This window comes from Camelina sativa, chromosome 2 (genome assembly GCF_000633955.1).
Source record: "Camelina sativa cultivar DH55 chromosome 2, Cs, whole genome shotgun sequence".
NCBI lineage: Eukaryota > Viridiplantae > Streptophyta > Magnoliopsida > Brassicales > Brassicaceae > Camelina > Camelina sativa.
The window spans coordinates 4,076,999-4,098,713 of NC_025686.1; the positions used below are offsets into that span (position 1 = coordinate 4,076,999).

Consider the following 21,715-nt stretch of genomic DNA (forward strand, 5'->3'; position numbering starts at 1 on the left):
TCACCTAAAATTTAATATTCAAATCTCAACAAATCTCAAAATCCAAATCTCACCAAATCCTAAAATCCCAAATTTATTAACCAAATCTCCTAAAATTGCACTCAAATATCTCAAAATTCTAAAATATTAAAATCCTATTAAATCTCCTAAAATATCAAGTTCAATACATTTATCTTTTTTTTATATTTTGATATTTAATTTCCTAATTCTTTTTTTTAAATGTAAATGTAATTTAATTAGGTATTATAAAAAGAGAGAGAGAAAGTGGATTTTTTCTCAAATTTTCAAGATAAAATTTAATTTCCTAATTCTTTTTTATAAATGTAAATGTAATTTAATTAGACATTATAAAAAGAGAGAGAGAAAGTGGTATTTCAGAGTATTTATCTTTTTATAATGTCTAATTAAATTACATTTACATTTATAAAAAAGAATGAGGAAATTAAATTTTATCTTGAAAATTTGAGAAAAAAATCCATAAAAGAAAAGTAAGAAACAAAATATAATTGGACATTTTTTTTTCTTTTTTGTTAATAGTCTTCCACTCTCCCTCTTAACTTCTTTTTTTTTATATATATTAAAAGGTTTATATAGTAAAGAATCTATGAGAAAGATTTACATGATTAAAATTTGAAGTCAATATTGACAAGCATGGTTCATTACTTCATTTTAAGATGCTAGGAGAATATAACATCTTTGTTAGCCATGTTTTTACCGTGTTGAGTTAGAGATCCAATCAGTAATTGTAATTGCGTGCAACAAAATCTGATCTTCATTAAACTGTCACCATCTCGCTAAATTAGCCGTTAAAGCAACTTCAACGTCGTTTTAGATTCCATGATACACACACAGTGTGTCGGGCCATTCAAAAGATTGAACAAAACCGACGTCGTAATAGTCTGCTCTTTGAGACTTTGACAAAGCTATAAAATCCAACTTCACGTCGTTTTCGATTTGAATAGACACACAGCGTGCCGGCAATTCAAAAGATAATACAAAACGGCGTCGTAAGTTACCAACCCTCGACAAGCGCCAAACCCGTTAAAATACCCTATTTGGAAAAATATCTTCTTCTACGCTCTCTCTCTTCTCTCTCTCTTCTCTCTCTCTCTCTCTCTCTCTCTCTTCAATTTCAAATTTCATAAACCATTTTCTGTCTCTCTCTCTATCTCTCTCTTCTTAATCTCAGTAATGGAGACGTCTTCGGCGATCTCGATCGGTTCTTGTTTGAAAGAGCATCAGAAGATCTACAAGGAATGGTTCAACATCGCCGATTCAGGTTATAGTGTTCTTCTTCTTCTTCTTCTTCTTCTTCTTCTTCTTCTTCTTTCTCTTTCCCCCTTTTTCAGTTTGATTTTACTAATCCGCCGTAACTATTCCGTTCTGATTTCGTTTTTCGTTCTCTGAAATATCAGATGGAGACGGTCATGTTTCCGGTAACGATGCTACTAAGTTCTTCGCGATGTCAAAGCTTTCTCGCCAGGAACTCAAACAGGTTTATTATTACTCATACGATTAGTTTTTTAAGATTTCATGAATCGATGAGACTTGTGGGAATAGGAATTGGATTTTGAAGTGTGTAATTATAGGGTTGATTGAGAGAATTAGTTGCGATTTTTGTATTTAAAGGTTTGGGCTGTTGCGGATTCGAAGCGACAGGGATTTCTCGGTTTGGCGGAGTTCATCATTGCGATGAAGGTATGATGATTGTGTGAGATTCATATATCTTACTGAGTCAATTTTGAAGTCTCCCGTTAAGTTTCTTACTTATATGACTATTTTGTTTGTTCAGCTTGTCTCATTGGCACAGGAAGGACATGAAATTACTTCAGATCTTCTCAAAGGCTCAAGTAAGTGTTCAGTTACATCTTGAAATTTTCTGAATAAAGAGGTTGTGATGGTTGAAGACAGTGTATTCTTATTAGATATAGCAATTAGGTTGGATTTTTAATGAGAAATTGTCTAATCTGATTCTTTTCTTTTTTTTTTGGTTCTAGTTGACATGAAGAGTGTGGAGTTTCCAGTGTTGGAAGGACTGGAAAACGTTGTATCTGTAAGACTGATCCTTCTTACCTGATTTTGTTTTTAAGATCTTTTCAGGATTTGCGTTTCCTAATCTAAGAATTTGTCTTAATTGTTTTGCTTACAGAAGCAGAAATCGTCAAAAACAAATGTGGATGTTGAAGACAATGGTTAATTAGCATTCTATGTTTTGTTTCATTCATTATGATATTTTTTTTTTTTTGTAAAAAATGTTGATTTGTTGGCTAAACTTGCAGTAGTTACTCAGCCACAAGTCACGGCAAAAGCTCCCTGGTACAAATCAAAATCTATTATCAAGGTGGGATAATACTTGCTTTTGTCACTGCAAATGTCCATCTTCTTGATTTTTGTCGTGTGATCTGATCTAACAAGTAATCTGCCATTTTGCATTACCAGCCACAAGTTAACGTGGTGACAATTGTCGATGGCTTGAAAAGATTGTACACTGAAAAGCTAAAGCCTTTGGAAGTCACATATCGTTTCAACGATTTTGCATCCCCTGTACTGGTGAGTGAACTTTATGCTATCCTTACCATTTCACAAGCAGTTGTGTTGTGGGGTTTTGTTTATTCCGTTACTGAAATTATATCCAATCTCACCGTGTAGATTGATTCTCAGTTTGTTCTCTTAATACTTTTTTTTTTTGTTGATTTGCAGACTAATAGCGATTTTGATGCCAAACCAATGGTAATGCTTTTGGGTCAATACTCCACCGGAAAAACAACATTTATAAAACACTTGCTTGGATGTGACTACCCCGGTAACTTGCTCCGTTTCCTTAAACTCGTACCAATACAATGAATCTTCAGTTACGTATCTGATTTCCACCACTGTGATCTTGTTATCAGGAGCTCACATTGGTCCAGAGCCAACAACAGATCGGTTTGTGGTTGCAATGGTATGTCAGTGTGTCTTGATTTGATCGTAGTCGAATGATTACTAGTTAGTTACTTGATGTATTCATTTAAGTTAACTCTTATAATTTGATTTTCTTATAGAGTGGACCAGATGAACGAACCATACCTGGAAATACCATGGCTGTTCAAGCTGACATGCCATTTAACGGGCTAACAAGTTTTGGAGGTGCTTTCCTCTCAAAGTTTGAGTGTTCACAAATGCCGCATCCCGTGAGTAATTAAGCATTATTCCATTCTTTTTGATTATTCACTCTGTTGGTTTACGTGAGCCTTGTCTTCCTGTTTGTGTTGTAGGTCTTGGACCAAATTACTCTTGTAGACACTCCTGGAGTTCTTTCTGGAGAGAAACAAAGGACGCAAAGGAGCTATGACTTCACTGGTGTCATCTCATGGTTTGCATCTAAATGTGATATGATTCTCCTTCTTTTTGATCCCCACAAGCTTGACATCAGCGATGAGTTCAAACGTGTGATAACATCTCTGCGTGGTAATGAAGACAAGATCCGTGTTGTCTTAAACAAAGCTGACCAAGTTGATACTCAACAAGTAATTATCCATTTCCTCCCCCATTCATAAGGTTCATTTTTACTTGTTTTTGAGCTGATCTAAATCCTTGTTTCCTAGCTAATGAGAGTGTATGGAGCATTGATGTGGTCGCTTGGTAAAGTCTTGAATACACCAGAGGTCGTACGTGTCTATATTGGGTATGCCTTTCAGTACGAGATGAACTGTGATTTTGATTTCATGAGTTGTTAAAAGGAATTTAAGCCATTAGTTTCATTTGGTTACACAATAGATTGATTTTGTTGTTGCTTTACTTGTGCAGGTCCTTCAATGACAAACCCATAAACGAAGCTGCAGTTGGACCGATTGGAAAAGAACTCTTTGAGAAAGAGCAAAATGATCTTTTAGCAGACTTAATGGACATACCTAAGAAAGCATGTGACAGAAAGGTATGATTTTGATGAGTCTCACTTAACCATGGTCCTTAAATTTCTCAGGATTTGTGAGGTTGAAAACTATACCACCCTTTGTCATTCCTTGCAGATTAACGAGTTTGTGAAGCGAGCTCGAGCTGCAAAGATCAATGCATACATAATGAGTCACCTTAAGAAGGAAATGCCAACAATGATGGGCAAATCCAAAGCTCAGCAACGTCTCATGGACAATCTCGAAGAAGAATTTGGAAAGGTTAGTAAATATCTCATTTGGGCTTCAAAACTTAAACTGATCGTATCATGTGTAGCCTGTTAGAGATTTAAAAAGAGTTTTAAACCAAAGTAGTTGACCTTAAGCCAAACTAGAATTTAGTTTACACGTACCTCTCTATTGATCAAGAAATAAGTAAAGGAATTGATTTTTATCTCATGTTTTCCAATTTGTTGTATTGATTGATTTCAGATTATTAAGAAAAAAACTTATTGTAATTCTTAAAAAAACCAGGTGCAGAGAGAGTTTCATCTTCCGGCTGGAGATTTCCCAAGTGTGGAGCATTTTAGAGAAGTATTGGGAGGCTATAACATTGACAAATTCGAGAAGCTGAAGCCTAAGATGGTTCAAGCAGTGGATGATATGCTGGGATACGATATTCCAGATCTATTGAAGAAATTCAGAAATCCTTATGATTAAAACAATAATGCTTGTACTTAGAAAAAAAAAAAACATTATATGATCAAGCTTCAGAGTTTATTACAATCAGTAGAACATGTTAAATATTTGGAAATTATGTTTTGTACTCTTCAGAATTAGTAATCAATCTCTGGTAATGTTGTTCTAACTCTGGCAAGAGACTCGTTGAAAAGAGACTCGTCTTCATAGTTCTTCCTTCAGGCTCCTTTAGATACATCTGGTCATCTAAGTAGGCTGTGATCTTGGCTATGATCATTTCCCCTTTCTTGAAGATTTGCTCTCCCTTTTCTGACCTCAATTTCTTCAAAATTTGCTCTCCCACATCGTTCACAACATTCACAAACTGAGATTTGTAGCGTTGATGAAGACCAAAGCCTGCTGTCTGTAGAAAGGCATTTAAGGCTATTGCGTTAGCTATGTTGTTGTTGTTGGTTGAGGTGTTGTTAACGAACTGGGTTAACCAAGTCCATCCATGTTCTATCCCATGCATGTTAGTAGCATTGCCACCGTGAATATCTTCCTGGACGAGCGCACCGTAGAGCTTCATAATAGAATCTAGGCGTTCATAAGAGTCAGGAGAATCCCACACTGACTGATCTGAGTTTGCGATATGATTTGGGGCAGTGTAAATGCAAGCTTTGTGGAACTCAGCAAGTAGGATATCCATAGCTTGTGGAAACATCGAGGTGACGTGAACGATGACGTAGCTGGATCCAAAAGGGACTCTTTCCCCATTGTAGACCATTCTCTTTGCAAAAGCTGCAATACTGATGGATAAGGGACAACGAGGGTCTTTGAATATTTTGACTATCTCATTGATCTTTGTATTTACATTATCCTTCACCGCAGTTATTTGCCTTATCGTCCTTGTAATACTCTTTTCGAAACTGCTAAAGTCCTCATTCAAACGTGATTTTAGCTCTTGGTTCGTTGCTTCTAACTCTTTCAGCTTCTTCAATCTCTGCTTCACCAACACCGAACCAATTTCTTCAGCTTGAGAACTCGATGTTGTAGCTGAACTACCAACAACACTAGTTCTCTCTAGCACAGCCTTCTCTTGTGCAAGTTCTCGTTCATCATCTCTACGGTACTGTTCGACCCCTGATTTTGCAGAGGGAGACGTTTCGATTCCCATTAGCATTATAGCAGAACAAGATGGTTTGTTGTGCAATAACTTCTCTGTAAGATTATTTTGGTTCTCTTTGTTATTATGATTTCAACCCTAACGCAAGAGTTTATTTATAGAGTTATGGATGTGAAATAAAAATACTAGTAAATTGATAAGTTTTCCATATTTTTCTTGTGATTTCCTTTTTCTTTCTTTTCCATTTTCATNTTTTTTTTTTTTTTTTTTTTTTTTTTTTTCTCTTTTCTTGAATTTTCCTTTTCGTTTTTTTTTTCTTTTTACATCCTAATTACATTTTCCTCTCTTTTTTTACGATATATTCCAACAAATTATTTTAATTTTAATTTCTTTTTGGTCGGATTTATTTTAATTTTTATTGTGTGTCACACTATTGTTAGGATTTAGAAATAGAAATACTATGGATTTTCTTACCACCATAAATCAAACGCGCTTGTTATTTAATCGTTTCAAACGCAATCTCACGAACAAACAATCATTTAAACGCTTTTAAAGAAACGAAATTTAAACGTTTCAAACGCCGGAAACTTCATCACTCATCGCTCACTTTAGAGATAGAGAGAGAGAGAGAGAGAGAGAGCACAATCATTGGAAGAAGCAAGAAAAGATTGAAAATGGATAAAACGAAGATACCGAGAAGATTGGAAGGTAAAGTAGCGATTGTGACGGCTTCGACGCAAGGGATTGGTTTCGGAATCATTGAGCGTTTTGGTCTCGAAGGCGCTTCCGTCGTCGTCTCTTCCCGCAAACAGGTTCCCACAATCTCTCTGTTTGATTTGAAGAGCTTGTCCATGTTCTTAGTGCCGGATCTTCGTACTTTGTACTTCAATTTAGTTTGCTTTTGTTTGCTAGGGATTTTGATTTTGCAATTTCCCAGAATTGTTTGAAAATTTTGTTTTGATCTGTTACAGAATCTAGTTTTCTCCATGTTACTGTGTACTGAATCATCTGAATTTTGACAGTGTTTTTGGGATTGTTGCTGCTGTGTTCTTTGAGTTGAAGTTGTTAAAGTCCGTGATTCTGATCAGAGAAGCAGATTTTGTGTGTGTTTTTTAGAAGCTGGTAGCTTTGTTTTAGCCAATTTTTGTTGATATTGATTATATATATGTGCAGGCAAATGTTGACGAGGCGGTTGAGAAACTCAAATCCAAAGGGATTGATGCTTATGGAATCGTTTGTCATGTTTCCAATGCTCAACATCGCCGTAATCTTGTCGAAAAGACTGTTCAGGTAAACTTAATCTATGAGCAAATTGATCATGCACAAGCTTTACATCGTTGATTGGTCTTGTTGCTTCAAAGCTCTCTCACTTTACCACACTTGTGAATCCTTTGTTTGCGCGTCTTTGATTTACATTAAGAAAGGTTATAATGTCTTTTTGTGTTTTAGTTACATTTTTATTGGATTTTGGTTTCAGAGTCTATGAACAAATTGATCATGCATAAACTATACATAACCAAAATGTTGTTTTGGTCTTGTTGATTGGTCTTGTTGCTTCAAGCTTCTCACTTTACCACACTTGTGAATCCTTTGTTTGCGTGTCTTTGATTTACTTAAGAGAGACTATGATGTCTTCTGTGTTTGAAGTTACGTTTTGATTGGTGTTTGGTTTCAGAAATATGGGAAGATAGATATCGTTGTCTGTAACGCTGCTGCCAATCCATCTACAGACCCGATCTTGTCTACCAAAGAAGGTGTTCTCGACAAGCTATGGGAAATCAATGTCAAATCCTCTATACTTCTCCTTCAGGTAAAAGCTTTTCCTTTTTGTAGTTTTCATTAGTTATACACAACAGTCACAATAATGCAAAACAAAGTAAAGTAGGATAAGATTGAAGGTAAGAACTCTTCTCTCTTATCTCTTCTCAATCCACAATACAATCTCAAACCCTAATTGATAAGCTTGGAGTTACAGTTCTCCAATCTCATCACCTAAGAACAGAGCCATACGCTCTAACAACACAAATGATCACGCAGGATACCCTCTCCACAGTCTCTCCTCTGTATTTATAGGCTAAACTCATTAATAAGACTGCTATGCACGTGCACAACTCTCTCTGATTACTCTCACATGTGCCTACTTATCAAAGTATTACCTTTGTCTTTCCATAGCTAAATAGATAAAAGTTTTGATACGATTTGACCTTGTTTGCGTTCATTTTTACCAGGACATGGCTCCTCACCTAGAGAAGGGTTCTTCGGTTATCTTCATAACTTCCATTGCTGGATTTCAACCACAAGGATCCATGGCTATGTATGGGGTCACTAAGACTGCTCTTCTCGGCCTTGTGAAGGTATGTATTAGCGTCTCCATCTCCTGACTGGATGATGATTATGATGATTTATTGCATTGGTTTGAACATCACGTCTCAGGCACTTGCTGCTGAGATGGGACCAGACACACGTGTGAACGCGGTTGCACCCGGTTTTGTTCCCACACACTTTGCTTCTTTCATTACTGGAAACTCCGAAGTGGTAGTGTTTTAAGATTAAAACTGTTAAGATTGAGATTATGCTTGTATCTCAAACAATGGAATTATAATAATAGTACACTTGTGGATTTTGCTCAGAGGGAAAGTATCGAAGAGAAGACTCTGCTTAACAGGTTGGGAACAACCGGAGACATGGCTGGTGCGGCGGCTTTCTTAGCATCAGATGATTCTTCTTACATCACCGGAGAAACTTTGGTCGTTGCTGGAGGAATGCCCTCAAGACTTTAAATCAATTAGAAACAGGGGAAAGAAAAAGGTATAGGATCTTTTAAAAAAGTTTAACGAAAATAAATTTTAAGAAAAAAAAGACGAGGAAGCTGTAATAAAAATATGAGGCCATTAACGGATTCCTTTGTTGGTCTTGTAAAATATAATTTCTTAATGTCATTATGAAAAACTCATTTGGTACACTCTTTGAAGAATTATTTCAGAGTTAGAACAATGAAGTTTGGGTTTTGTATGTATAGGTAAACCATTTAGGTTCTCATTGTTTGTTTAGGTCTACATTTGTGTGTATGTTCAGTAGTGAGTGCTTACGACTTTTTCCTCCCAAATTCTGTCGTCGTTATTGTATAACCTCCGCTTCTGATCTGGCTGTCTTAGTCGTGGGAACCGAAGTGACAAACTAGACTACGGTGTGCATTCGACAAAAGTGATCCTGCTTAGTTGCAATGAAGGTGAACAAGTTTCTCTATAACATACAGTTGCATGCAATATCTAACTATGTGTAGAGCATTCCGTAAAATGTTAGGCTCCTTGCCAGATTAGCATATCTCCCTGAGACTTTGCATTGGTAATTAAAGTAAACTCGTTTTTGGTTCTATATGAACTTCAAAAGCTTTCCCCGGGAACTGAAATGCATCTACTAGTATGTGAACATTCATCTTACATAGTTACGACATAATAGTACATTAATTACTTGTCTAGCAAGAAAGAGTTTCAAAATTTCAGTTCAACACTATTCATAGGTACCGAAGCCACAAAAAGAAGAAAAGACCATCCAGAGAGTAAAAGAGCTACCAGGCATTTCTTCTCTCTCTCCTGATTGAAAGAGACTGAAAACTCGAATACACATCAGACATGTCGACCTTTGGAAGAGCATTGTTCATGGCATCTCTTAAATTCTTCTCTTCAACAGCATTATAGAAACATCCACGTATCTTCGAGTCCCTTACTAGCTTTGTCCAAATCGAACCACTACGCAATAGAGTTCTCTCGTTCCCAATCACCCATAAACAATGCCTTGCACGAGTCAGTGCTACGTTGGCTCTTTGACGGTTAGAGAGAAACCCTATGTTTCCGTTGCCGTTGCTTCTAACGGTAGATATGATAATAACGTCTTCTTCTCCTCCTTGAAATCCATCAACCGACCGAACATTCAAAGTGAAAAGGTTATCTGATACGGAACTGTACTTATTACCGATCCTCTCTTGGATTGCCCTAATTTGACATTTATAAGGTGAAATAACCCCAACACTCAACTTCATCTTTGTCTCACTTGACACTGTTTCAAATATTAGGCAAATTTTAAATTGTATATATGAAAAAAAATATAAAATAAATCGACAAAGATCAATATAGATCACCTTTGAAAAGATTGGATAAGATCTCAGCAATGACAGAAACCTCAACCATGTTTTTAGGACTATGTCCATCACCAAACTCTTCTTTCCCAAGTCCCACGTTGATAAACGAGAAAGAACCATACATGTTTCCTTGAAGAAACCGCTTTTGGTAGTTCTTCTCTTTAACAATGTCAGCATCAGAGATCTTACCATCATAGAACTCTAGGTTGGGGAAACGACTTATAGATGGATGCATACGGTATTGGATATTAAGCAAATGTTTCTTGTGGCCAATCAAAACCAATCTCTCAAACAAGCTTCTTCCAAACTTGGCCTTCTGACATACCTACTCATACAAGAACCAATTTTCAAAACGCCATTCCTACGTTTAAAATGCCCAAAACACAAATAATAGATCAATAAGACAAAAGAGTAATACCTCGCTTTGCACCATTGCTGGTAGCTGGAGCTCATCTCCTATGAGAACAGCATGGCGTAAGCCCTCAAGTTGCAACGCAGCAACTGATTCACATTCTTTAAGTTGAGCCGCCTCGTCAACTACAAGCAGTTCTACAGATCCTGTCCGTTCGGCTGTCATCTCTGCAGCACCCGAGGCAGTGCAGAAGATGACGTGTGCATTTTGTAGGCAGAATCTCCTTACATCCTCGTTTACCAACAAGCCTAGAGTCTCAAAACGTTTTGATAGAAAACGTAGAGTCTGAAGGCAATCAACACCGATGAGTTTGTTAAAACTATCGAATGTAAAGCTTTCTTGATTCTCCTGCAAGAAAGATCTGGCTCGGCGAATAGCTTGACGAGCTGCATGCATTTTCTTCACATCGTTAGATGATATAAAAGACTTAGGCAGATGTGTGTACAACTCCACCATATCCTTCTGGACCTTCTCCATTGTTTCACTTAACCCATCAAACTTTTGCTTTACAAACTCCCCAAATGTAAGAATCTTTTCTTTGTTTTTAGCTTCTTTCTTCTCCATTCCTTCATTTGAGCCAAGAAACATTTTCTTTAGGAACTCACCAAATGTTGTAAGAATACTCTTACCTTCTCGCTTCTCCCTTCTTTCAATTAGGAACATATAATTCCTATAATTAGACTCCGTATACTCAAAAAAATCTGTGACTGACTCCAAATCCCATCTGGTCGATGGCGAAAACAGTTTACGCAGTTTACTGATGCGATGATCAAGAAACACGTTGAGGAGATCATCATTGCCCCTCTCGTCTATCCCCATTCGAACTCGGTTTCCGACTAAAACAATATTCCCGAGCCCGTAAGTAGAATGTTCTGATGAAGAAGTTTCCTTAAATAACGCCAAAAGCCTAGATGCAACTCCTACAACAGCCGTGTTTGTAGGAGCACACACTACTGTTCTGCTACCTAAGTTGAGAAGAGCAAAAAGAAGCGTAGCCACCGTCTTTGTCTTGCCAGTACCAGGTGGCCCCCAAATCAGTTTCACGCTAGTCTTGTAATGGATTTGTCTTGTCTCTAGGCAAGCTAAGATTGCAGATTCTTGGGAAGAGTTCAAGTTGGCTGAACGCATAATATCCATTACATCATTACCAAAATTCCTAGAAGAAACAGGTTGCTCTGTATCCTGAAACATATACAAGAACAAAACCACAATTAATCCACAGCATACACATATATCAGACGTTAAAGCAAGATCATAACATGTTACTTACCGCGGTGTTTGCCTGAAGGACACTTTTGATGAGACTCAAGTTGGCCTCTCCGTTATGCAAAGCCTTCCAGATACGTGTGTTTGTGGTTAAATTCATCAGAAACACACCGGAACGAAACGAAAACCTCTCATCAATGGATATGGTTTTGGAGGAATGAACGGTGAAGTGTTGCTCATTTTCAACAGAGAACACATATGCAAGAACCAGTGGGTTTAAGTCATCGACGCCTTTTGGCCTTTTTGCTTTTGTGAGAGCAATGAGGTCTCCATGTTTTGGCTCGTAATTAGTACTGTTTCCTTGCGCCGCCATACTCATCTGTACTGATATGTTGAGCTTGTTTGATGTTCTACTCGGCGGTTTAATCCCCGTAGCTTCCACGGAACGTGTGTAAAAGACAGGAGCTTTGTACAAAGAGTTCAAGCTGGAGAACAACTCTGAACGTGTTTCCTCTAGGAGAAGAGGAACAAAGCAGTTACGGTATTCATCAACGGACCCAAACATGTCTGGTATCGACCTAATCTCTTCCTTGTGGATATCTTTGTTGAGAATATAATTGACGGGCCAAGAGAAGATTTGAGTAACCAGACTTTTCTTCTCGTTCCTCTCCATGTCACAGAATCTTTTCTGAAACATAATATATAAAGAGTTAAAGTACCTACTTCATAGCAACATAGAAATGAAACATGGTTTATAAGGCAAACTAACATATATAGTATGATAAGAACAAAGTGGGAAGCAGCTCTATACAAGCACCTGAAACAGGAAAATCAACAAAGCTAAACGAAGACAACAAATCAATTCTGGCTAAGATCAGTTTCGTATACTTAAAGGGAGGAGGAAGAGGAGGAAGAAGGCGAAAGCCGAAAGGTCCACACTATACTGGGAAGGAAAATGTAATTTCAAGTTTTCAACAAGTTCCAAGAAAACATTGTTAATAGTTTTAGAGTTCTTTTTAATGTATATAAAAAATATACTCCCTCCGTTTCAAAATATAGGATGTTTTAGTGAAAACACGTATATTAAGAAATAGTTACTTTTAAAAAGTTTAACCAATCACAAACAAGTCTGCATAATATAAAATATAAATTTAATCTAAAAGTTGCATAAAAAGTTGAAAACATCCTATATTATGAAACAAAAATATTTCTCTAAACATCCTATATTATGAAACGGAGGAAGTATTATTTAGATTTTAGAAATACATATTGAGCGAAAACAGCACTTTGCATACATAACTAAAAATTTAGGCAATTACACTAATCATTCTTTAAATTTGGAAAATTATTTTGTATATTTTTGGTTTACCCGAGAAATTACTTCAGTTAAACAGAGAAGAAAGGTCAAAAACTTAAGAACGAAGGATTTACGGTGGACAGGACAACATTTGCCTGCTCTTTTTATTAGTCGTCAACTCGTCATAATCATCATGATTATCTGACATTAGTCACATCAGTAAGTTTATTTTCTATTTCGCAATAAACATTCTTGAAATACCACATAAACAGATCTTTTATAGTAAAATGGAGCAAAAGAATTTAAGTAGAAATACAAATTTACATTTGCAGCTTTGAATGTACACAAAACATATTAGTATCAATGGTTGTAGTGGTCAGGGCGGACAAATTCATAGCGAACTAGATCGCTTTTACTATTAATCAAATATATTCCGCAGCAGTGCGGTCTAAGGATAATAGAAATAAAGTCGCTGTGGACCAACTGTAAATCATTTTTGTGTACAAATAGAGTTGGTACGCAGCGGTCTACTGACCGTCCTATTTTTGAGGCAAATTGCTGACGGATTTGGCCGTACTGACCACAGTCACTATTCAGACTTATAGTATATAACCCCATTGTATAAGAGGCAAAAAGGACTGATACGAAGACGCTGGTTTTTTTTTGTTAAGAAAAAAAAAATGGTTTTGCTTTCTCATCCCTCTCTTTCTTTCACTATACCTTAGATACAATCTACCTCATGTGTATTCTGATAGTGATTCTCGTCACAAGTGATTTAAGTATTTGATGCTTAATAGATTGATTTTGTTGTCAATCTTATATTAATTGGTTGCAACAAAAATGAAAACCAAGCAAATTTGGAATCTTAATATATTGTTTGGTATACGACCTACCTCATGACTCATGAGTATATATTAGTAAATGAATCTTGTAAATCGATTGGCTTTTTTACGTCTACTTTTACAATTTTCAGTTTAGGAAACGAGACCACTTGGATTTAATCTTTACTTTAAATATGACAATCAGTTTACTTATCTTCTCTTTTGAGTGATAATCAAGTAATACATAGGGTTTATATATATTTTGTATTTATGGGTGATTTGTATAGAAACTATAGATGAATAAAATCAAGGTTTAGAGAAGTACAAGTTTCCTAATACACGTTTCCCATTTATTTTGTAGGGACGATTAATCATCAAACACGACGTCGTACTCAACAGCAGCCAACCACACACACGATAAAAATAAGAACGAATCACTAGTTTTTTTTTTTTTTTTTTAATGGTTTATTTGTTTGACTGGCATTGTTACATAGAGAATATTTCTTCAGAGAAACTTGAGCAAACTTACAGAGAAAAAATCAGATGGCAACTTCGAAGCTTCAAGCTCTATGGAATCATCCTGCTGGACCTAAAACAAGTGAGTCAACTTCTAATTTGTTTTTTTTTGGCTCTTTGAGACTTGATGATCATCGAATTTTTTTTATTATTGACCAAACTATACCAGTAGAGAATTAATTTCATCTTTTGTTGCTCAATTCGATTTCAGTTTCTGTTTTGACTCAGTTGATTTTGTCTTGTAACCCAGTCTATGCCATGATTATCTATTTGCATCAATTCAAACTTTTGAATCTGAGAATGTATGGATAGCTACAAATGACATGCTGAACTTTGACTCTAGGAATTTTGATTGAATATAAGCTTAACCGAATGGTTTATGCATAGAAACTTCTTACTCGGTTCAGATCGGTTTTGGTTTGATTGGTTCGGTTTAGACCGGTTTGGTACACCAGTGGATTCAAACTTTAATTAAATAAGTGCATTTTTAATTGGTAGCTTGAGCAAGCTTCATACAGAACCTGACTTGTAAAGTCAATTTTGTATTTCTTCAGTTCATTTTTGGGCGCCGACGTTCAAATGGGGTATAAGCATTGCCAACATTGCAGATTTTCAGAAACCTCCAGAGACACTTTCATACCCTCAACAAATTGGTATTGATACTCTTGACAAATCTCCTAATATAAATGCTTCATATCGTTTTCATTGTGTCGCCATGTCTCAGTCTTTTTACAGTATTTTTTGTTTGCTATATCTATTGTTATCAGTGATCACAGGAACTGGACTTATTTGGTCACGTTACAGTACTGTAATCACTCCGGTATGTTTACTGCAACTCATGTTCATGTCATTGGCTACTGGGATTACTGGTTTATTATTATGATTTTGTTGTAACTTATGTTTACAGAAAAACTGGAATCTCTTTAGTGTTAGTCTTGGTATGGCGGCTACAGGCATATACCAACTTACTCGTAAAATAAAGTAAGATCTACAGATCGTAAAATATACCAACTTACTTGTAACTTACTCGTTGAAGTGCTTTTGCTTTGATTGCCAAATGGCAATGGAAAAAGAACACCCTCTTTCTTTTAATGAACATAGTTTAGTAATAAAATCATGGTTTCAAACTTCGCTATAGATATTTGTCTCTGTTTTGACATTGATATATGTGTTGTTGGCAGGCATGATTATGCATCTGAAGCAGATCCTATGTTGCAAAAGAATGATGAAGAGTAACCATCTATCTTGTGCAGATTCATTCCAAGATAACCAAATCTGTTTGGGGGTTATAGATTTGTTTATTGCATTTAGAAACTGAAATGTTAGTGTGACAACTATGGTTGTAATACTATTCCACATTTCTCAACCTAAATGGTAAAATTTAGAGGAATGCTTTATCCCACTAACTTTGTTAAGTGTACAACCATTTGCACACAAAGCATAGTTGCTAATTAGGTCCATCTCGAAAAATGTATGCTTATAGCTGGACCGGCAAAGGTTTTATTCATACTTTTGCAGTCTGAACCACTGTAACTTCAAATTTACACAAACTAGAGCGTCTTGGAGAGTCAAAGAGTGATTTCAAGTGATCATCAGGCTCTTGTTTCTCTCCGCAAGACAGATTCAAACGTAGAACGAGCTTCTTGAGTGAGGTCGCGTTGTCGAGAAAGTATCTGACCAGTTTCTTCTCTGTTTCTTTCTCCGTGATCGGGCTTTCCATTTCAACAGACTCAAGGGACGATACCAAACAAAAAGACAGCACAGTCGAAAGCTTGGTTTCCCATCTAGAATCATCTTTAACTTCCTGCAAACACCTTTGTTAGGTAAGAACTTGTAAAGTGTAAACTAAAGCAAGTCATTACCAAGGTCAAATGTTTAAGATTGGGGCAGCTCTCAAGAACGATTGGCAATAATACCATAGAGGTGTCTAAGAACATTGAAGCACGCAGACGGATCAAGTCACGAAATTTGGGTAGTGGGTTAATGTCGTTTCGGAAAAAATAGATCAACTGTGACAAAAGAGAAGAAGTCATACAACATTGGAAGTTATATAAAAACATTTGAAGTAATGGAAAAGTTTAGAGTTTATTATCATCAGCTTTGTTCTACGTACCTGAAGAGTCTTCCGTGAGATGGTCATACCTTTAACGGCTGTAAAATTGCTAAGAAGTTTATAGATAAGATTTATTTCCGATAATATGTAATCCACTAGGTCGCGGCGGTCGACATCGATATCAACCTTGACAGAATCACTCATACTGATAATCTTGAAGAATCTTTTGAAGTTGTAATCTATGAGAGTCAAATACTCAAGCCTCGGAGTATCAATCTCAACAACTACATTCCTAGGCAATTTAACACCTTTCAAGTACATGATCTTGAGACAGGGTAAGGAAAGAGACTCAAACTCAGTCAGCCTTGTAAAATAGAGCTTTAAGCATACCAAATTCTCACAAACAGATTGGTTTAATGGAATCTTCATGCTCTGAAGTGCGAACTGATTATCAACTTGGAAGTGTTGGATCTTGCGCTTCAGCACTCTAACGAGACAGGGCTCGTAAATAGAGACACATTCAGTGACTAGCTTGAATTCACGCAAGTAGAATTCGCTCTGGAAACTCAGAAACTTGTTGATGAAATCCACACATGCTTCGTGATTTGGGAAATCAAAGCTGTCAACGTCTAAAACCGGAACCCATTTCCAGGGATTTCTCCACCTAGAGGACAAAACACTTGTCCAAACAGCTTCCTCAGTTGTAAGAAAGCTAAGTATATGACATAACAAGGGTTCAGGCAATAAGCTTATCCTATCTTCCCCTCTGCTATCACATACTACTCTCTCTCCATGTGACTCTTGAAGATGAAGTAACCTAAGTGTGGATTTCACCCTGAAATTATTTAATAAAAAAACTGATACAATTATTACAAAATTATGCACAAGATTGAGAAAGTTTAAAACTGGAAAAGATCAATAGAGAGAGAACTTAATTACGTCCTCATCGAATCCGACAATCTCATCAGATCATTATCCATTTAACTTATCTCAAGTTCTTCGTGTTATATAGAGTAATCAATCTGCCTCCCTTTAGGGTTAAGTTTTTAAGAGTGCGACACAAGTTATTAGGTTTTCGCTATGACGATGTCTCAAGAACAACAACAAGAGCAAAGCTTACATATAAAAACCCTATAGTTTTAGTTACAGAAGATACGATATGCTTAAGGTCCACTAAGAATAGGCCCAATACAAACTTTCAGGTTTTGATCATTGTTGTAAAATCAAGAAGGTTATAATTGGCTTAATTGCACCGCTTATATCACACCGTTTTTTGAGTAGCATTTTTTTTTTTGTTGATATCTATGTTTACTGAAACAAGACATAAATGGACCAATAGATGTAGATACAACAGAGAAACTCGGACTAAAATCTCATATCCCCTTTTCATCAAAACAATTTCTCAAAACCCCTCAATGATAAAAATATAATATTACCTTTAATGAAGGTTGTTTTCGGCTGTTTTAGGTTAAATATAATTAAACCAGTAAGTGTTTAATGAAAAACACAGTAGCTCAGTCGTTGCGAGCTCCATGTGCATGCGTGCGCCCAGGGTTCGAATCCCGTACAACTAAGATGTTCAATTTTAATTTGCAAAAGGGGCTAGAGAGATTTAAATCCGAGAAACTCCGAGAAGAAGAAGACGAGAAAAAAGTTGGAATCACCCCGGCAGGACCTAAGACAAGTGAGAATCAGCTCAGTTTCAGGTCACACATTGTTTCATGATTGATTAATTTACTTTTATTATATTTTATATGGGTTAGTTAAGTGAGTTTACATATATGATTCTAAGACTAAACTGATGCGTTACTTTTGGAAAAAATGTATGATTGTTTTGATGTCTAGCAACCTATCACGTCAAATTCTCTAATGGATTCGTTTGTTGTTGTTGTTGTTGTTGTTGTCGTCGTCGTCGTCGTCAAATTCTCTAATTGTTCAGAATGAGGTGAAAACCGAGCATGTACCCGATGGTGTGATTGTGCAAGAAGAATAATCTGAATCTTAACCCGATCAAGAGGATCTGAGTGCAAGAAGAACAACCCGAAGCCTAACCCGAGGAGGTACCCGACCCTAGCCTCGTGTAGACCTTCGGACAGAGCTGGGCGGCTAGGTCAAAGGGGTTTCCATATATAAACCCCTTCCTATTTTCTCACCCTATGCAGCCTTAGACACTCACGAACCAGAGAGCAAGAGCTACTGAAAGAGAGAGATAACGATTTTATACTTTACAAGTCTTGTTAGGATTTCTACAATCTACTGTTTTTGCGATTCATACACTTCGATTCTGCACTACGTTTTTATTCATTTTTCAATATATCATCTACTTTTATTTTATGAAGTTCTTATTTGGAGCAATGGAGACAATGGGTTTCTTCTGTTTTTTTGGATCCGGTGAGCTTGATTAGCTTTTCAATTTGGAGAATGATGATTTGAGTACCCACGAATTGACTAGTACTATGTATAGTGAGATTCATAGATTTATAGCTTTGAAATCAGAGAAATGTGTGTGAACAATGATTGGATCTTATAATATTTGTTTTAGTCTCAATGATTTGGTTCTTTCTCTGCTTCAAGGTAGTTAGATACTACTGTATCTTATAAGCTCATCCTCAAAGTTAATATGTGTTTCATGACGCAATCAGTGTTGTGATTTAGGTGGTACTGACTAGCTGTGTTGTGATTTTGTTGCAGTTGGGAGTTTTCAACAATGGCAGCTCTCTTCTGGAGATAAGTTGTGTTTGTTGAGCTTTCATTATGGACTTTGATGGATCTGTGAACCTTATACGGTGCACCATGTGCAAAGGAACATGGAATTTTCATTACCATATCAAAGATTACAATTTGAGAAGATGGGACTGTCTCTTGTTAAACCAAATTATAATCAGTCCACCGTTATTTTGATGAGTCTCCTTGAGTATTTATTTCTAAAATGATGGATGTTAATGCTTAAGTTATCCAAGTGATATTGACATATTGTAACTTACAGATTTCTCCTTTCTGTCTTTTTGTAGTGGAGAGAAACCAACAGTTGATTCTGTTGCAAATGCCACAGTTGACTATCGAGTGACTTGGTTTATCTTCCCCTCCTCCATCAACCTTAGTGCACCATTGCCTTTAAAAAGTCTGCCCAACTTGTGATGGAACAGTAAGCTTATCACGCTGCTGCTGTCTCCCAGCTTTAGCATGATGTTTTAACATTACAATGGCTCTGATTTGTGATTGTTGTGCAATGAGAGGATGTTTGAGAGCTAGATAGAAAATGATTTTGGTTTGTTTGGTTGTTTCTTGTTAAACAAAAACAAAAATTGGCTTAGAAACTTAGTTAGAACTTTACCATTTGAGGGACAAATTTTACTTAATCTTACAAAAGTTTTCAACTGAAAAAGTTGTACTTTTTATAGTTAAAATATTGTTTAGAAATTTGCTAACATATTTACCATTGGATATGATGCCCTAGAACGTATGGTATCATCAGTGCCGGCTTAGATAGGAGGACAAGGGGTGACTGTCCTGAGTTCAAGATAAAGGGGCACAAAAAGAAATAATGCAAGATAAAGGGACACAAAAAAATAATGTAAAATAAAAGAGGCAAAAACAAAATTTGTAACACAAAAATAGTTCATTAAAATATATTTTAACGATTTATGTTTACGACGAGTCAATAACTAAAAAGACTCATTATCTTTCATAATTATCTCAACTCCAACGTAGACGAAAATAAAATTTTATATTCTTATCAAGTGTTTATATATTATCAAAATGAAACCCAGATTTATTTTAACATATAACAGAGGTTCAAAAAAAAAATTTGGTCTTTTATTCAAAAAAACAAATTTACCCAGGGACCAAAAAATCTTGAGGCACTGGGTATCATCAAAGGATGTCCCTGGATAGTATAGACATTTGCAGCCTCAGCCACTGTAGTAATAACTTCGAATTTACACAAACTAGAGCGTCTTGGAGAGTCAAAGAGTGATTTAAAGTGATCATCAGACTTGTGTTTCTCTCCCTGAGACAGATTCAAACGTAGAACGAGCTTCTTGAGTGATGTCGCATTGTCTAGAAAGTATCTAACCAGTTTCTTCTCTGTTTCTTTCTCCGTTATTGGGCTTTCCATTTCAACAGACTCAAGGGACGATACCAAACAAAAAGACAGCACAGTCGAAAGCTTGGTTTCCCTTCTTAAATCATCTTTAACTAATTCCTACAAACACCAATCAAGAAAAATGAGCAGATGACAAAAAAAGAAAACCGTTGTTAGGTAAGAACTTGTAAAGTGTAAACTAAAGCAAGTCAATACCAAGGTCAAGTGTTTAAGATTCGGGCAGACGGATCAAGTCACGAAATTTGGGTAGTGGTTTAATGTCGTCTTGGAGATAATAGATCAACTGCGACCAAAGAGAAGAAGTCATACAACATTGGAAGTTATATAAAAACATTTGAAGTAATGGAAAAGTTTAGAGTTTATTATCATCAGCTTTGTTCTACGTACCTGAAGAGTCTTCCGTGAGATGGTCATAACTTTAACGGCCGTAAAATTGCTAAGAAGATTGTAGATAACATTTATTTCTGATAATATATAACCCGCTATGTCGCGGCGGTCGACATCGATATCAATGTCAACCTTGACAGAATCACTCATACTGATAATCTTGAAGAATCTTTTGAAGTTGTAATCTATGAGAGTCAGATACTTAAGCCTCGGAGTATCAATCTCAACAACTACATTCCTAGGCAATTTAACATCTTTCAAGTACATGATCTTGAGACAGGGTAAGGAAAGAGACTCAAACTCAGTCAGCCTTGTAGAATAGAGCTTTAAGCATACCAAATTCTCACAAACAGATTGGTTTAATGGAATCTTCATGCTCTGAAGTGCGAACTGATTATCAACTTGGAAGTGTTGGATCTTGCGCTTCAGCACTCTAACGAGACAGGGCTCGTAAATAGAGACACATTCAGTGACTAGCTTGAATTCACGCAAGTAGAATTCGCTCTGGAAACTCAGAAACTTGTTGATGAAATCCACACATGCTTCGTGATTTGGGAAATCAAAGCTGTCTACATCTAAAACCGGAACCCATTTCCAGGGATTTCTCCACCTAGAGGACAAAACACTTGTCCAAACAGCTTCCTCAGTTGTAAGAAAGCTAAGTATATGAGATAACAAGGGTTCAGGTAATAAGCTTATCCTATCTTCCCCTCTGCTATCACATACTACTCTCTCTCCACGTGCCTCCTCAAGTAACCTAAAATTATGGATTTCACCCTGAAATTAGTTAAGTTTAAAAAAAAAACTGATACAATTTTACAAATTCACGAATACAAAAGATTGAGAAAGTAAAAAAGAAAAAAAACTGGAAAAGATCAATAGAGAGAGAGAACTTAATTACGTCCTTATAGATGTTTTCAACCCCGACAAGCTCATGAGATCATTATCCATTTAAGTTATCTCAAGTTCTTCGTGCTATATCGAGTAATCAATCTGCCTCCGTTTAGGGTTAAGTTGTAAAGAGTGCAACACACGTTATTAGGTTTTCGCTATGAATGTATCAAGAACAACAACAAGAGCAAAGCTTATATATACAGTAAAAACCCT

General features: G+C 36.3%; 6 protein-coding genes across 9 annotated transcripts; 3 read left to right on the forward strand and 3 right to left on the reverse strand.

Annotated features, from left to right (window-relative positions):
* On the forward strand, positions 1,095-4,737 carry LOC104717266 (EH domain-containing protein 2-like). 3 transcript variants are annotated; one of them, XM_010434811.2, is made up of 16 exons: positions 1,095-1,279; positions 1,416-1,495; positions 1,630-1,698; positions 1,793-1,850; positions 1,998-2,053; positions 2,150-2,192; positions 2,280-2,341; positions 2,440-2,550; positions 2,701-2,803; positions 2,892-2,941; positions 3,042-3,170; positions 3,255-3,506; positions 3,585-3,664; positions 3,787-3,913; positions 4,008-4,151; positions 4,404-4,737. In XM_010434811.2, the coding sequence occupies exons 1-16, from the start codon at positions 1,192-1,194 to the stop codon at positions 4,587-4,589; spliced, it is 1,638 nt and encodes a 545-aa protein (XP_010433113.1). In that variant the 5' UTR covers positions 1,095-1,191; the 3' UTR covers positions 4,590-4,737. The 3 variants fall into 3 exon arrangements, with proteins under 3 accessions (XP_010433113.1, XP_010433120.1, XP_019089481.1); XM_010434818.2 differs by having other exon boundaries at positions 2,283-2,341; XM_019233936.1 differs by having other exon boundaries at positions 1,096-1,279; positions 1,654-1,698.
* Positions 4,684-5,730, reverse strand: LOC104748215 (protein GLE1-like). Its single transcript, XM_010469894.1, has one exon. It carries the CDS (start codon positions 5,728-5,730, stop codon positions 4,684-4,686), a length of 1,047 nt encoding a protein of 348 aa, XP_010468196.1.
* LOC104717281 (short-chain dehydrogenase/reductase SDRA-like) lies at positions 6,238-8,638 on the forward strand. The gene is made up of 6 exons (XM_010434830.2): positions 6,238-6,485; positions 6,847-6,963; positions 7,349-7,483; positions 7,902-8,027; positions 8,107-8,208; positions 8,304-8,638. The coding sequence occupies exons 1-6, from the start codon at positions 6,348-6,350 to the stop codon at positions 8,451-8,453; spliced, it is 768 nt and encodes a 255-aa protein (XP_010433132.1). The 5' UTR covers positions 6,238-6,347; the 3' UTR covers positions 8,454-8,638.
* On the reverse strand, positions 9,242-12,102 carry LOC104748224 (uncharacterized ATP-dependent helicase C29A10.10c-like). Its single transcript, XM_010469903.1, has 5 exons — positions 11,784-12,102; positions 11,494-11,720; positions 10,230-11,405; positions 9,812-10,136; positions 9,242-9,729 (listed from the first exon to the last, which is right to left on the reverse strand). Exons 1-5 carry the CDS (start codon positions 12,100-12,102, stop codon positions 9,242-9,244), a joined length of 2,535 nt encoding a protein of 844 aa, XP_010468205.1.
* On the forward strand, positions 14,006-15,542 carry LOC104717291 (mitochondrial pyruvate carrier 3-like). Of its 2 annotated transcripts, XM_010434849.2 has the most exons (5): positions 14,006-14,145; positions 14,618-14,716; positions 14,831-14,883; positions 14,971-15,044; positions 15,245-15,533. In XM_010434849.2, the coding sequence occupies exons 1-5, from the start codon at positions 14,091-14,093 to the stop codon at positions 15,297-15,299; spliced, it is 336 nt and encodes a 111-aa protein (XP_010433151.1). In that variant the 5' UTR covers positions 14,006-14,090; the 3' UTR covers positions 15,300-15,533. The 2 variants fall into 2 exon arrangements, with proteins under 2 accessions (XP_010433151.1, XP_010433143.1); XM_010434841.2 differs by having other exon boundaries at positions 14,618-14,883; positions 15,245-15,542.
* Positions 15,568-21,559, reverse strand: LOC104748233 (F-box/FBD/LRR-repeat protein At5g18770-like). The gene is made up of 6 exons (XM_010469910.1): positions 21,510-21,559; positions 20,609-21,218; positions 20,112-20,320; positions 16,177-16,780; positions 15,878-16,072; positions 15,568-15,834 (listed from the first exon to the last, which is right to left on the reverse strand). The coding sequence occupies exons 1-6, from the start codon at positions 21,557-21,559 to the stop codon at positions 15,568-15,570; spliced, it is 1,935 nt and encodes a 644-aa protein (XP_010468212.1).